The sequence below is a fragment of the Lepisma saccharinum genome, chromosome 15 (assembly GCF_977018435.1).
Source record: "Lepisma saccharinum chromosome 15, izLepSacc3.1, whole genome shotgun sequence".
Classification (NCBI taxonomy): domain Eukaryota; kingdom Metazoa; phylum Arthropoda; class Insecta; order Zygentoma; family Lepismatidae; genus Lepisma; species Lepisma saccharinum.
The window spans coordinates 7,875,018-7,892,875 of NC_139243.1; the positions used below are offsets into that span (position 1 = coordinate 7,875,018).

The 17,858-nt window shown below is 36.1% G+C and overlaps 1 protein-coding gene across 1 annotated transcript; it reads left to right on the forward strand.

Annotated features, from left to right (window-relative positions):
• Positions 1 to 135: 135 nt before the first annotated feature.
• mael (germ-plasm component protein maelstrom) lies at positions 136 to 7,810 on the forward strand. Its single transcript, XM_083136557.1, has 2 exons — positions 136 to 1,714; positions 5,752 to 7,810. The coding sequence occupies exon 1, from the start codon at positions 244 to 246 to the stop codon at positions 1,678 to 1,680; it is 1,437 nt and encodes a 478-aa protein (XP_082992683.1). The 5' UTR covers positions 136 to 243; the 3' UTR covers positions 1,681 to 1,714; positions 5,752 to 7,810.
• The last annotated feature ends 10,048 nt before the right edge of the window (positions 7,811 to 17,858 follow it).

Genomic DNA, 17,858 nt, shown 5'->3' on the forward strand with positions numbered 1-17,858 from the left:
CTACAATAACACAGTAATAATATATTCAAGAAAGAACAACTGAAATGATAAAAACAAGTGCAAGCGGACAAGGAAGAAAGTTGACTTGACCGGATTTCTCGACTTCTCTATCTCGATTAGATGCTACTTCGAGTTCGACTTCTAGTACGTTTGACAGCTAACGTTAAAGTGTGCGGAATTTCAAACTGTAGGTTACGTTAGACGAAATTTTGGCGAAACCAAGACAAGTAACAGTAGAAAAGAATGCCGCAAAGGAAGAAACTACCCAAAAATGCTTTCTACTTTTATTTGAAAGATTATCAGTTGCAGCTTGAAAGAGAAGGAAGGCCTGTTGCTGGAGGAATGCATGTGCTAGCTATCATCGGCCTACCATCATGGAATGCTCTCCCACCAGATAAGAAACGCAAATATGAAGAAATAGCAGAAGAGTTTAAAGCTCAACAAAGGGGTTGCCCAGAAGGCAAGTTTACAAATGCTGGAATAAGTTATGCACAGCATGTAAGAGAGGAGCAAGAGAAGGAGGAAAGGAAACGGCGAATGGTTCTCGAAATAGAAACAACTGTGCGAAACTTGGATCGAGCCCAAAGCCTACAAGAGTATTGTTTTTATTTTATACATTTTAATTACTATTGTCGCACAGAAGAAGGGCTCTTTTATCCGTGTGAAGTAGCAGTTGTCGAATTCAGTCTGGAAAATGGAGTACAAAGAACGCTGCATACGTTCATTGATCCTGGAGATTTACCCATGGGATTTACATATGAGGCTCAATTAACATCAGATGAAACTCATCGTATTGAATTGCCACCTTTAGATAGAGGAATTACTTATCAGGAAACTCTAACTAAAATAAAAGAGTTCTTAACAGCAAATCGTTCCACGAAGCGACCAATTAATCAGTTGCCACCATTGTACACTAGGCCAAATTGTGAAGAAAGTGTGACAAGTATACTGAGGGAATTTAGTAGAATTTCATGTGAAGATCCCGATGCCTATAAGGTATATCTTTTACCGAAGCTTTTTTATGAGCTCAGAAATGCTGCAGCAAGTGGGGATCCAAATAGTGTTTTCCCTGCACAAAGTATTGCAGAACAAGAACTAGAAGATGATATATTCAGCTTCACTAAAGGCATATCATGCTCTTGGCATGAAGAAACCGATGCTACACAATTCTGCAGCTTGTCTATTGTAAGAAGGTGGTGCTTCACTATTGCCGATCATTGTTGTCACTTCCTAAATATACGCTTGATATTAGGACGTCATTGTCCAGAAATGGCAAACACAAAACTTTTGAATAGTAAAAGAGGCAGTATCATTAGGCCTAAATTCAATAACAATGATACTGATTGGAAAAATGATGAAGTACAGGTTCAACAAATAAAATCTCCTGAAAGTGGTGATGCAAAACATGACAAGATAGACTCTGAAGACTCCGAAGATGATGAGAGTAAACCCATACGCAGACCAATGACTAGGGGAGTAGCAGCATTGTGGGCTGTACGTGAAGCTCCACATGGAATACAAGAACCTATCACTGTGGAATGTAGAGAAATGGTTGGTCGGGGAGCATTCAGGTCACTTCCAGAAAATCCTGTTGCTGTGGCAGGTAGAGGTGCAGGCCCAGGTCGAGTTGCTGCTGCAGGATATGCATCTGCAGGCCATGGACGTGGACGAAGAATATAAATCAATGCAAAGAATCATACTAAACCCAAATCTGGTAAGTGATTTCCAAAAGTATTAATTACAATCGGCCCAAGTTCTGATTGTTTAATTTCAATGTCATCATTGTACACAGACATTTTTTCATGGTTCGATTTCTATTCATACTTTGGAGTTTTAGCAATTACTTACTGTGTGTTTTCTTGAACTGTTTTTTCATGCAACCAGTCATTTACTTCCATCTTCGTTACAGACTGCTGATGCCATTTAGGTTATGTGTTAGGTGTGAATGGGTTTCATAGGTAGGTGAGTCAGGTTTAGGGCTCCTAATATTCAAATAACGTTTCTAAATGCTTTCATAGTTAGGGTAGGAGAGCCAGGTTTATAGCTTTTAGCATTATAATAATTGGTAATAATTTCCTTAAATGCTTTCAGCATTTCATCATGTTGGTGGGTGCTGGTTTAAAGCACAACATCCCTTTGAGCCTCATGGTGACAGTAGTATGTCGATATTAGTGTTATGTAGGCTTTCACATCTTCTTTTTGATGATAAATATAACTTTTTGGAACTGCAGATAGGGCTAATTACTTTCAGATAGCTTTAAATTTACTTTCACAATCATCCGCAATTCTGTGATACTTAACTTTCTCCTGTAAATGAAAAATGCCTCATCAATGGGAAGCACAGACCCTTGCGTAATTTAATTTTTAGATCTTTCTTTTTGGCGATAAATTCTACTTTTCATTACTCCAAATAGTTTAAATTACTTTCATTAAGGTTCAAATTTAGTGTAACAGTAATTTCTACAATTCTGCAATAGTTCGTCTTTCTCCTAGAAAACTTTGAAACATCATTAAACATTCAGAACCGTTACCGTACAATCTTCTAAGTGTGAAATAATGCTGCTTCGATTATATGGTACTAGTTTACTATCCTTCGGACACATTTATTTATTTTTACAGAAGAAACTACTTACAGTAATAAGTTTCTGTAGCATTGTCGAACATCGGGAAGGTGTTTTGTGTCATGTGGGAATGTTTCATAGCTCAAATTCATGTTGTTTGTTTAAAATTAATTCTCCGACGGAGAATAGCTAGCCCCACAAACCATTGGTGCGTGGATAGGTTAGTTCTGTTAGGTTAGGAAACATAGTTAAAATTTGGTGTCGTGTTAGTATCAGGATCTATAAATTGGAAATAATTGCGAACCATTGATGCTAGCCCCACGAACCATTGGCGCTAGCCCCACGAACCATTGACGCTAGCCCCACGAACCATTGGTGCTAGCCCCACGAACCATCGATGCTAGCCCCACGAACCATCGATGCTAGCCCCACGAACCATTGGCACGTGGTTAGGTTAGGCAAACACAGTTAAAAATTGGTGTCGTGGTAGTATCAGGAATATATATATTTGGTTGTGAAACAAAAAAAATCGCGAAAATCGACAGTTTCCATTCCGAAAACTAACGCCTTATTTTAGCTTATTTTGCAATTTCTAGATGTTCTACACCTTCAGGAATGTTCCGCGAAGCAGATACGTAAGTACGAATGTCAAAAATTGACGAAACGAAAAAGTTAGAGGTGTCCGAAGGATAGTAAATTTTTACCGATTATATTGTGTAGTTAATTTAGTTCAATTTGCAATTGCTGAATGATAATCTCATCATTAAGCATGCATTCTCGTGGAGTTATAAATATATTATATCTTTATTTAAAAGTCTGTACAGTTAGAATCCATTTGCTCTACATATCCTGTTCAGTTGTATTATATGAGTACGTTAGGCAGAATCACTTACATGGTCTTATTATTTCCCCTTATGGTTTTGATATACAGTGAAACTAGCCTTAAATGAAATCAGAAGGAACCAGAACATTTTCCTGCTAAAGTCAAGTTTCTGTTTAATGCAGGTGTGATGTGTAAAAATTGAGATTAACTTCAATGCATGCCGTATCCAATGTATTTTGAAAAAACTCTCCTACAGTCCCGCAGAATTAACTTGAGACAAATGGCTGCCAGCATTGCTGCAGGAGTACCAACCTACAGCGAACGCTTGACTCACGCAAATTACAGGCAATCAGCTGACAACGGGAGATGGGAGATTTGAAAAATAATTACATTGTGTAATGGAAATATCACTGTATTAAGAGGACATGCTAAGAAAATTATAAGCATTATCAGTATTCTATCTTACACAATAAATGGATAAACAGTTTATACTGTGCGAACGGAATCTGATTTGTTGCCCTTATTAAGAAGAATTTGTATACGTTGAATACAATGTTCCTTGCATCACTATGCAATGGTTTACCTTTTCTGATTTGGCTTCTATCCATTTATTGCACTGTCGAAACAATTACACACAAACACTCACTAATACACGAAATAAAAAATCAGAAAGAAAGATCTATGCACAGCCTCTTCGCTTGCTTCACCAGTCACTCACTGCATGCGAGTCCTTTCAACAGTTGGTAACATTTCGTGCGCCCGAACATTAGAGTTTCCGTTGGCAGCGGGAAGTCCCCCACTTTAGCCAATTCGAGCACAGTTGCATTACTCACAGAGCAGCCATTTCTCTCAAGTTAATTCTGCGGGACTGTCCCATCCATTAGATCTTTTGAATTTAGTCTTCCCCAGTTTTTGAGCAACCTTTTTATCGTATTCCTGTAACATTGGACTCTACACGCCAAAATTATTTGCCCTAGTACAGTGGGATCCATAAGTAGTACCAAGCAAATTGTCTATCACCACAATTACCCCCTTTGTTTTATGCAATGAGAGCTTCAAGAACTGACACAAAACCCAAAACAATCTGCTTACAACTTCTGCATCCCACTGTACCTTCGGGCTTGAGAAGTATAACAATTTTCATAAAGTAGTGATAATGCTAAGAGTACATTTTTTCAATCCACATGTTGCATACCGTATTTAATGTTTTTGTATTAAAGAAGGGCTACATAAGTTTTACTCAAGAGATATTCACACACTGCCTTGCATTGCATGCTTGAAAAAAATGCTGAAAGAATATATAACTTTAAACAATTCTTGAAGGTTTCCTGACGGCAAATGATAATGAAGTTTCCTCAGAATATTAACTAGGTGATTTCCGGATAAGCTTTCGAGTGGAAAATGCTATTTGAAACAAATGATGTATTGAAGAAATATCCATTCATCAGCAAAATATCAATGAATGACTTCTAATTTCAAATGACTGCTTGGAGTGCAATGCATATCACCGTATTGTGCAAGTTATTTACACAATATTTATTTAATTAGCTTTCAAACAAGTATTTACGACAGAACAGTTTTTATATTAAAATGTGAAAATTTTGGTGTCCCACTTTTTCTTCAGGAAAATATGTAAAATGTCCCATTTTGTTTTAAAAATCTGGTCACCTTAGGTTAGCAACAATTTATCATAGAATGTCTTTTTATTCTGATTTAATGATAGACATGATACAGAAAACATACAAACATTAAAAAACACATACTGTATTTATTATGAAAAACTCAATATGCTGACCAAGGCAGAAATTTATTTTCTTTTAAAACATAAACTAAATGTAATGTTTCAACCTTCTAGCAAGGTCTTCTTCAGACTCTGTAGCAAGTACAAATGAAACAAGGTACAAAACAGGAAGAGATATATATACACACAAAAATCACACCCCTCCAGACACAAGATTATTAGAAAGTTATATCTTCCTGTTTTGTACCTTGTTTCATTTGTACTTGGTACAAAGTCTGAAGAAGACCTTGCTACAAGGTTGAAACATTACGTTTAGTTTGTTTTTAAATAAAATAAATTTCTGCCTTGGTCAGCACAGTGAGTTTTCCATATCATGGAAACAAGGCTTAATGGTGTTATAATTGCATTCATTACAAAAAAAATTAAAAAAATTGAAATTTCGAAATATGAAAAACATTTTTTTTAGAACTGAATTTAAAAATACAGGTGACATGGTGACTGTATATTTCACTACGTGCATACGTTAATGATTGGAAGCTGATGGCTTTCATAATGCTTTATTTTTAGCCCCAAAATATTTGAATTTGTATGTTGTAACATTAATACACATAATATTTCTTTTCCAGTTTGGCCAGTAACCAGTCTTCCATTTTCAACTCAAGAAGTGAATAGAAATCAGAATATTGCAGGCAAACTGCTTTTTCCCAATAGTTTAAACGGATAAATATTTATTACGTTAATAGTAATTTTTTAAAAATTGCATCTAGTTTAATAGTTTTGACAAAAAAGTAAATTTCCCAGTGTTGAAGCAGAGAAGACGGAAGAAAATATCAATAAATTCAAAGTTGAATATTTCACATTTTTAACCAAAATATAAAATATCAGAGTGTAGCGTTTATATCCTGATTTTGTATTAAGAAATATATTAATTTCTTGAGTTATGTGTTGTCTTATTTGTAGATGAATTCAGGTTCGGGCTAAAAATGTGCCACAACCCAAGAAGTGAGAAGGTTTTTTTTTAAAAAAAAGGAAAAAATTGTGAATTTATTGCATGTAAATGTGAGCACTGTTTCAGGATGTCAGTTTGGATATGATTATACTAGGAATATATTAAACACTTGGTAAATTAACTAATTCTGTGAGCAGCATGCACATTAATAATAAATATGAAGGTAACCAAACAAAAAATATTGTCCAACTTTTGCATATAACCTTAATATATTGGGTACTGTGAAGGAAAACATGGAACATGTGTTTGAGCAAGACGTTGAAATAGGGGTTTCAGAAGATACAAACAACTTTTTAAAATATTAATATGAGTTCCTTACAAATAATAGTGTCCAATAGTGTAAAAATATTTTTGCTATCACTATGCAATCTATATACGAGTGTGCTTAGATGCGTAATGTTATGTACTGCTTGTATTTACAGTTCCACTCATTATTTGCTTTGTTTTTTATTGATAAAGTAGTAAACATCTGCATTGCACGGAATTGAATTCTATATATATTATTTTATGTTCATTTTTTTGTACCACAAATAAAAAAAACGTGTGTTGGAATGACAAAGTATTTCAGTTATTCAAGTGAAATTTTAATGAAATTACATTTTAAAAAATATGATGTGTGGAGCAGATTACTAATACATAAATATATTCTGAAGAAACAAAATAAATACAATCTGCTGAATTTTTGTGTATCATGTTAAGGTGGCAAACTGTTCTGCATGGATATTTTTAAAAACAATGTTTTTTTTTTCAATATTGAATGACCAACATTTCTGTGTATTTGAAATAGAACAGTGTTATGCTTACTTCATTTCAAGCAAATCTTCTAGTAGAAGCAAATGTTAGAGATAACAAAGAAAATAATGAATACACTCATAGGCAATAAGTTTTGCTTGGAAATTTTAACAAAAGTGTATATACAGTATTGGCTTATTCATTTTTGTAATAACTCTTTGCTCATGCTTCACAGCACAAAACCAACACATCTCAAGAAAAGGTTGGAAAATTTCTGGAATATAGGGTCTCATAGTCTTCTCCGTATGTTCTATTTTATGTTATGCTCTTCACAGACTAGGAGCAGAAAATAAAGATTAGATTAGAAGTTCCTATTATAAATCAAATAAACATCGTACAAAGAAATGTGATAAAAATATTAATATTCCTATAGGTAGAACAGAATTTAGAAAGATAACACAATTACTCAAACCACAAACTGTTTAAAAGAAAAAAACATTATTTGATCCTTGTAATAGTGTTTTTTCAAGTTAGTAATAACTGAAGTATATTCTTTATGGCGATATTTTCTTTTCAAGAATATAGTCTTATTTCTAATTTTTGTTAACAAAAACACATTTATTTTAAATCATTATTTGTGTTAATCAGTATTACATAAGATTTTATTACAGTTAAGGGAAAATGGAAAGATTTGCAATCATTTGTGATGCATTTAGTGATATTATGTTAGAAAGATATTGTTCTTTGTCATTATAATGCTGTGATTTAAGTTCCTAAGTCATTAATAGTTATAAAAAGTATTTTATTTTTTGTTCTTTACTTAAATAGTTTGTAATATAAATCTACTTATTTCTGTAAGAATGTGATGCTATGTTTTTAAGAGACTAAGTACGTTATGGCCCAGAACTTCAGTGGGACCAAAATTATACTGGAAGAAGAAAACACTACATGGAACCTAGTCATACTTTTTTAAAGTATTCGAAAACAGTATCGCAAATTTAGTTGTATATTCATTCCACTTGTATTTAATAAAGAAGAGTTTAATTTAAATAATGAAGTTTGATTTATCTTCAAAATAAATGTCAGTCGGTAAGTATTAGGGGTGTGCGGGACAGATTTTTTTGGTCGGGACTGGAAATATTCGCAATTTCCCGACAAAGTCTGGAAATTTTCGGGACAGGAAATGATCAAAATTTCCCCAAGCTCTGAAAATCTCGAATTATACACGTAATTTTCACTTTAAGTGAATGTTTTTGCATTTCTGCAATAAAAACTAACAACTTCCGATAAGTTCCAGAAATTTACAATGCAGAAAACATCGAAAATTAATGACTTTTTAAAATAGCCATTCGGTATTTCCCAACTGGTCTGGATCCCGAAAAGTCAGGAAGTCATTTCCCGAAGTCAGGATCGGGACAGGAAATTTTTTTCCTGATCCCGGTCCCGACTTTTCGGGATCCCGCACACCCCTAGTAAATATATTTGACCGACAAACTGGTGGAAACCTCCTATTCCTCTCTAGTTGTACGAGTTATTTTAAGTCAACTTTATGCACAGATGGGCTTACTGGACCTACAGTTAAAAAATGGGATCCGAACCATCATGTGCCTCCACCGCCTACTGAACCTAATAGCATAGTGGCTAACGTTGTTGCTTTGTAATCAAGGGGTCCTAGGTTTGATTTCTCGTGGCTGCACAATACAAACTGGTTTGTAACCCACTTTTAAACTGTAGGCCCAGTTCAGATTATGTATTTGTTGCATTATATTATTTCACTGCACAGTTTCCAAATTACGTACAATTTATGTGGAATTAATCACAAAAGTTGTACATCATCACCGCTCAGTAATGAACACGTGAAGTTTGGTTTTAAATATTAGGCTACTAGAAAGATCCTTGCATGGAAATGTAACTTTGCCAATGTACAAAACTAAATATCCATAGAATTTAAACACATATTATATGGACTTCTTATGTATGTTCAATTTTTTCCAATTCTCTCTACCACAATTGAAGATACTACGAGCAACTAGCGACTTGGAAATTATGCTAAGCACCAAACCTGACCTGCCTAACCTACTCAGGTGTGCATTTATACCCCAAATACTGTATTTCACTGGATAATTCTCTCTCCCAGTTTTTACAGCCCAAAAACTGGTTTATAAGCTTCATTGCATAATTATTGCATCAACAAGTCGGATAACTAAACCAATAATAGTGGCCCAGAATCTTTGGACACAAAATAATATATATATTTTTTTAAGTCTGTACCCTGTAACACTGTAGTAGGTGTAATATTTCAACTATAATGCACAAATCAGTAAAAACTAATGTTATTTTCTTTTTCAGACCAGAAAAATGTTCACGAATAAATGATTTGCATCAATTTGGACTATTCAATTGTAATGTACATTCACGAGCATTCCTTGCATCCAAATCTTGCACCAAAGACAGTTTAGTAATAAATGATTTTAAAGTACTGAAATACTGACATATTTTTTTTATTTTAAAGCTCACATCTCACTTTAAAAAAAAATGATGAAATCTTGTACGATTTTGTGGTGAAATAACGTCAACATGTGAATAGTTAGGCAGGTTAGGTGTAGTGTTGTCAGCATATTTTGCATAGCAGATAATAAATATACGACGACGTAACATACTGCTGGGAGTATAGCTGCAACATGATAAAGCTGTCACTAGCCTCTTGTGAAAATATGAGGACCCACAATTAAGTAATGAGAATGATTTTATATTGTCCCACATGTGCATTCTATCTCTGAAGTAACGCGTTCCTGATGTAGTGTGGTCCATAATCCACAACCTGGCAACACCTCATGAACTTGTGATAGGCATGCTGGGAATTATGTCGCAATGTCGTGAAGGAGGTGCAAGGGTGTCGTCACGTAATAGCTATGGAGCAGCGAATGAACATCAAGTTTCATGAAGGACATTCTGAAAACTGCTTGCTGGAATAAACATGTCTTGAATTCTATTGTTGTGGAGGACAAAACAGCATTTCACTACTGTCATTGTAGGAACTAACAAATCGCTGAATGGAAGTCACTAAATTTACCAAGAGGCAAGAAAATGCAGCTCGAAAAGCCAAGGGTGAAGACAATGTTTTTTTTTTTGTTTTTTTTTAAATGATAGCAAAGACATTATTCATCATGAAATTGTTCCAGAGGGTGAAAGTGTAATTGGTTGTTACTACGAGGATCACTATATTTTGAGCCTTGGCAACACTGATTGAAGTAAGGCGCGATTTGACGTTTGCACGGAATAGTCTGGCATTATTAACCATAACGTACTTCAAATGTTTTGTCAATAGCTTCATTTGTGTTGTTTATGTTGCCTTGGAGATTGCGTGACAACAATAAAATGGAATTAATTCGTGAACATTTTCATGCGATGATTTTTTGTGATTTTCGACGTGGATTATCAAGACAAGAGTGCATCGATCAACTTACTTCCACATTTGGCGATGAAGCCCCATCCTTTACCACTGTGAAACACTGGTATAACGAATTTAATTGTGGGCGCCATTCGCTCACCGACGAGATTCGCGAAGGTCGTCCAAAATCAGTTGTTGTTCAAGAAAACATTGATGCTATGCAAAACCTAATACTGCAAGATCGTCATGTGACATACTGTGAGATTGAGGCAACCATAGGCATTAGTTCCACCAGCATATATAAAATATTACATGATCATTTAGCTGTGAGAAAGGTATGTTCTCGTTGGATCCCACACAATTTGACAAAAACTCAAAAAGACACTCGCGTCAATTGGTGCAAACAAATGCTCAATAAATACAATCATGGTGCTTCAAAAGACGTATATAAGATTGTAACAGGTGACGAATTATGGATATATGCATATGAGCCGGAACGTAAACAGCAGTCAACTGTATGGGTGTTTCAAGTTGAACCCAATCCAACAAAAGTTGTTCGCGGTCGAAGCACATGGAAACAAATGGTCGCTTGTATTTTCGGGAAAACTGGTCATGTGGCAACTGTGCCTTTAGAGGAACGTAGAACGGTCAACTCTGAATGGTACACAACAATTTGTTTGCCAGAGGTCTTCGGTCAAATACGGAAAACAAACAAACGCCGTCGGATCATTCTTCATCAAGACAACGCCAGCTGTCACACATCTCGTCTAACAACCGAGTTTATGAACAGTCAAAAAATCGAATTGATGGGTCATCCGCCGTACAGTCCTGATTTGGCACCCAATGACTTCTTCTTGTTCCCGAATGTCAAGAATAAATTGCGTGGACAACGATTTTTGTCGGCGGTGTCTCAAGAAGATTGGAAAAACTGCTTTGACAAATGGTTCGAACGAATGCAAAAGTGTATTGACCATAAAGGAGAATACTTCGAAAAACAATAAAGCAGTTTTCAATGCCAAATTCCTGTTTTTTCATTGTTAGGCTCAAAATATAAATAGTGACCCTCGTATCGTAGTGCTCGGATTGATTATGGAAGAGAACTGACCGTATCAGACCTCAGTATCCTGAACCAGGCAGTTGGTTCCTGCTCCACGATAATGCACGGTCCCACAGAGCAGTGGTTGTCTATACATACCTAGTCCAAAAACAAGTGAATGTGTTGAATCGTCGTCTTTACTCCCCAGATTTATCCCCCTGTGATTATTTCCCGTTCCCGAAAGTGAAGCATCAGTCATTGTGAAAAAGAGAACATGAAAATAAGCACCAAATATGGCTATTTATGCTATTTAAACATACTGCCAAAGTCCTTACACCACACTATATAGTTTATGTGCAGAAGAATATCATGTGGTGGTGCACACGCTAGTCATAAATATCATTTGTGTTGGATATTTTTGAGTAAGTACAGAGTTGCATACACACTAAAATCTCGTTAATCTGAACCTCGATAACGAGGAAAGGCAAAAGCCCCCCCTAAAAAAAAAGCAGAATGCAAGGTTTTAAATGTGGCTAGAAATCAACAATCGCATTCGTCATATTGGTCCGTAACGGCTATGAATATATACATCCAAACTCCATCGGAGAACTTCTCAAAGAAAAGGCAGTCAACCACTGATGAAATTCTGTTTACGTACTGCATTGTCGTATTGCTTTACATTTTACTATACTGTGTAGTGTATTTAGACCTATGCCCTTTAAATACACCATAATAAACGTGTTTTGTTGCTATAAACGGAGTTTTAATGCACTTTCTAATGTTCTTTTAGGTTATTTCAGTTAATCCGGACTTTCGTTATACCGGTCAACTTATCCCCCCATTAGTCCAGATTAACAAAGTTTTACTGTATTCGGATTCATTTGTAATTATTTTAGGAATAAAAACAGTATGGGTTACGAAACAATATAAAGATTCAAGGTCAACATAAGATATAAAGCAAGTTGGTCATGCCCAAAAGTTGAGTTCCACCAATGAGAAAACCCACTAAATATGCATTGTAGCAGCTTGTAAAAATTACAACCATATATACTGTATAGTCCAGATAAAATTGCTGCTGTTATGGAATCATTAAAACTACTAAAACCCCTTTATTTTCATTTTTGGCAGACGAGCCGGGTGACGGAAAAGTCAAGAGAAAATACATGAATGATTGGTTTGGTTTATTTCGGTTTGCTTTTCTGCCACTTTGGCTAATCGCAAAGATGAGGATGAGTGATGATATGATGAAGGAATACTCAAAAAGAAGACCCATGTCTAGGTCGTGATCCGAACCTGGGACCACTGGCATTGTACCATGCTGTGTTAACCACTATGCCACGGAGATTAACGAGAGAAAATAGATGATGCAGGTCTGCTTCTCAGGACAACATGTATATTGTGGGAATTTGAGGGTGTTTTTTCAATGAGTCCCTAACAATGGGAATTTTCATTGCAACAAATTCTTATGACAACTGCATGTATGAAATTAGAGGAAATAACTTGCAAATTACTTTTTAAAAAATCAGATAATGCAGGAATGATGCACATGTCTTCATGCTAATATTTTACTGTCTACAACTATTTTTTTTACTACAAACGTTTTGAAAGTTTGGCAAATAATGACCACAGAAAAGTATATTGAAGTATCTATCTATACATCGCGTTTCTTTCAAACATCAGTTTATGAGTTTACAAGGAAATATACATTACCATAGGCCTAATTAAAAAAAAAAAACGGCATCATGTTGTAATGAAGGGGTCCTTGTTTGATAACTGGTGGAGGCACATTGCACAGTGATTTCATTCCCACTTCAAATTTACGGAGGTACGGTAATTCTCTCCCCTCAAAATCTAGTTCAAGTCTGCGCTACTGATCACTATGTTTCTAAACAAGAAAATGAAATACTCGTTAAGAGCTTTTTTTTGTCAGAATGAAAATAGTTTAAATTCAATTTACATCACACTTCACTTTATGCAAGTAGTTTGTCAGTTACACATACATTTAACAATATGTTAAACAAAGCAATCACAGTTTCATTTTATATACACAAAATTTAACATTAAATTTTCCTTGCAGAACAAAATTTTGGCTAGTTATCAATAGGATGTTCTGCACTTAGAAGACAGTTAATATACTATTCAGATTTCATTTCCAATACAGAACTAATATATATCAGTGGAAACCTTGAATATGCTCCTTCTTTTTATACATACTTCAAATAGTACCAACTCAATGATATCAATATATATATTTACATTTCACTCACTTCTACAACGTTCTATTATTTCTAACCTGAACAAGGTTTCAGTTGATCGTAATTATATTTTATTAAATTTCACTTAACATAGTTGAATTTTTTTCCAGCAGTTCTCAAACTAGAAAGAGAGATTCACACATCTCTCATCAAAGCAAAGGATACACCAGAAATATTAAAAATGTATATATGCATACAAGATGAAGACTTCCAATTCTGAGCTAAGAGAAAATACATTTTTGTATCAATGGGCAATCATTGTTTTTGAACCTTGGACTTCGCACACCCTTTGATTTTTACATGAGATCACCTCAAGAGTGTACCAGGCGAAAATCTGTAACTTGTACCATCTGCAGGCCTGCTTTGTTGACACTTGACCATCATGTGATGCTGGTGGAAATGCATTGATCTGTGCCAGACTCGAAAGCCGCCACATTGACGGGAATCAGGTGACATTTCTATTTGTACAGGGTGGGAAATAACCTTTTGCTAGGGGTCCACGGTAAAAAGTAACAACAATTAAGAAATTATGGTAATACCAAATGTTTACTACGACAATTGTGGTTACAAAAACAAAATTAAAAGTTAGTATGTCCGCCGTTTGCTTCTCTCACAGCAGGAAGACGATCAGGGTAGGAGCTCAGAAGATTCGCAAACAGTCCGTATTCCATTCCTTGTCACGGAGGACTTGTTCCAGATGTGCAAGGAGTGTTGGCCAGGAATAGCGGTCCGGTCCGTGTTCCACTTCATCAAGGACTCAACTGCGTCCTTCAGAATAGCCCCAAAGTGCTCCGCTGCATTCAGGTCCGGTGATGCACCCGGCCATTCAGAACTGCTGAAGAAGTCAATGCCACTTCGCCGAAGAAGGTCTTGGTTTTAGCATATGCCTTGAAGCAAGGTGCTTTGTCGTGAACTAACTTTTAATTTTGTTTTTGTAACCACAATTGTCGTAGTAAACATTTGGTATTACCATAATTTCTTAATTGTTGTTACTTTTTCCTGCAGACCCCTAGCAAAAGGTTATTTCCTACCCTGTACATGGCATATTTGTTTAAGTAAGGTCCACTTGTAAATAACTGCTTATATCTCACGCAGACACGGACAACCGGCATCCCTTGCACATAAGAAGACAACATTTGGAGCCACAATGTCACTGAATGCACTTCGTACTATGTGATTGCAACGTTTAAGACGATCGAGTGGCCTGCCGACTGTAAGATATGGTCGGTGATCCGGTTCTTGGCAGCAAGAAACATGGTAGCAGCAGAAATTCTTGCCAGATTTGTGAAGTGTACTGCCCCAATGCAATGACTGATAGCAAAGTGTGGAAATGGGCGAGAATGTTGAAGAATGGGCGGGACAATGTGCATGATGAGCCGTGCTCAGGTCGGCTATCTGTAATCAGCGACAATTTGGAGCTTGTGGCAGATGGCAAAAGATATAAGTTCCTCTGCGGTAAGTGTTTCAGCAGCGATGAAGAAGTTAAATCGACAGTTGGAGAATAACTTGCCTTGCAGGTGGCCGACTTCTATGACGAGGGCCTACAAAAGCTCATCATACTTTATGGGAAATGTTTAAATAACCATGGAAACTATGTGAAAACATAGATCAAAGCATGTAGTATCTGATACAAAATAAATTTTCGCTAAAAATTCAGCACTGTAGTTTTTGTTGGCAAAACGGACCTTAGTTAAAAAAATATCCCTCATATGTATGCGGCAATATTGTGTGTTAAGATGAAAACACATGCCTGTAGGGTTACTGGATCATCGTAAGTAAAACAGCAGGACACGCTGTCCCAAAATTACAATTCACATTCACAGTAAACATAGTGACAGAGAATTTTAGGTAATATTGTGAATTTAGAATTTTCAGTTCAAAAACCATGATTTTTAAAAATGAAACCTCGAGTAGAAAATTCCGAAACATTATGAAATTTCTCCAAGGAACCATGTTTTAACCAATTTTTTCTCAAATTTCCCCAAGTTTTCTGTTCCTCCAACTGAAAAACCTGTTTTTTAAAATGCAAATTACGTTATGTTCAAACTGGACATCATTTAGCTTCTTTTAAAATACAAATTCCTCCGATACCAAACAAAAGAAAGAGTAAAATGTAGGACATGTTCAAGAACAAGAGTAAGTGTGGTAACCATATCTGTTCACCATTGTCTTCTATGGAACAGAGCTAAGGGATCTTTCAGACTGAAGTAACAAGTGACACACGGCAAGTGACAAGTGACGGGAAGTTTTGCACTAAAGTGACAAGCAACAAGCGAAACAAGCAATTCCAGTCTATAAGCAAGCATTCACCGCACATGTGTTACCAACTAACCAAGGCGACACGATGCTCGGCACAGTCCAAGCAACACATGCAGCTTATTGTCTTGATCAGATTTGAAAGGAAAATTGAATGTAGAATTTGAGATTTACCATGTGTCTTGAAATCTGCAACATTTTTCATACCTAAAACTTCCTGGCTTTATGCCAATAGTGAATATTTCCCATGACAAATGGCTGTTTTTTTGTTATTCCCTCCCCTAATTCTGTTCCATTCAAGAACATTCCATCCTACACACCCCTTTTTGAAACACATATGACAGTGCCGTTGATTACAAGTTTGGTAATTCGGTATTCCAAATTGAGCTGAAAATGTGCCATTTGCACACCACAGTGATCTGCTAGCCCTATGTCAGTGGGAAGGAAAAATTGTTAAGTCTATTTTATTTCACATTAAATGATGCAGAAATAGCAATGGAACCTTCTGCCCTATTGTTTGATAACATGCTTAGAACATTTTCAGTTGAGAATGAGTGATTCTACTTTGCCTTTCTGTCATTTTGGGTAATCACGAAGATGAGGATGATTGATGAGGACGAAGGACACTCATGTCCATGCTGAGATTTGAACCTGAGACTCTGGTTGAGATAAATTAAGGATGTTATGGAGATAATACAGGGAGGTTATTTCAGTCGTTCACCGCCAGCGGTTCGGCCGTTCGGCGGACTCTTCATGCAACAGGTCCCGGCAAATTGCGTTCAGGAAGTCCGTAACAGAAACCGCTTGTTTTGTAATGTTTCCACTTTTCACAATTACAGTTACAATTACAATTGAAATAAGCACGTACCTTGTCGCAAGGATGCTGGAAAAGGTGTCCTCCCAAATACAAATATTTCTGGCACCTTATTTCTGACAGAAAATCTTAGATTAGACATCGTTACTTTATCGTCAGTTGTCAGAAAGGGAAGACAGCATCCTGGCGCATAAAGCAAACCGAAAGCGTAAAATGATATTTAAAAGTAATAATAATGATGATCACTAACCTCCTGTGTTATAAGAGATGTTGAAAATGACCTCCTTTAACAGCAATACAACACGTTTCTTAGGTTCAAGAGATCCTGTCTATCGTAATTCCCTGACCACTTTTCTGCAAGAATTCGTTTTCACGTAATTATCGTAACAGAAACCGCTTGTTTTCTAATGTTTCCACTTTTCACAATTACAGTTACAATTACAATTGAAATAAGCACGTACCTTGTCCCAAATACAAATATTTCTGGCACCTTATTTCTGACATCTAATCTTAGATTAGTCATCGCTACTTTATCCTCAGTTGTCGCGACAGCGCCGGCAGCTTATCGGGGGTTGGGTGAGTTGTCAGCCGCGAGAGGGCGCTTCATACTGCACGTGTCGGCAGTGATGCCAACCGTAGGGACATGTCCCTAACCATAGGGACTTTTCACTAAATTTCGCCCGCGTAGGAACGTAGGGACAGATTTTGCCAAATGAGGGAAAACGTAGGTACTTTTTTCAATCTTGGTAAATGACATTTTATGAATTAGTTTATCTGGATACTTTAGCGAAGAGGAGAAAAAAGAAGTAACTAACAAATCTCCATCAGAATTTTGGAACATGTTATCGGTTACCAAAAACTTTCAAGGCAAGTTCCTTTTTGAAAACATTTCCACTCTCGCGAAAATAGTGCTAACATTGCCACATTCTAAAGCGGAAACGGAAATAATATTTTCAATGTTAAGTGATACAAAAACAAAAAAGGGAAATAAAATGGGACCAGAATTGTTAAAGACTGCAGGAAATACAGCATCACCAACCAACATCTATCTCTGCACAGCAGCAGCATGTATGACTTCAAATAACATAATCAACAGTAAACGACTCAACGTTATTCATTAGGGGTGTGCGGGATACTTTACTTTAAAAAGTCGTTAATTCTCGACGTTTTCTGCCTTGTAAGTTTCTGGAACTTATCGAAAATTGTAAGTTTTTATTCTAGAAATGCAAAAACAATCACT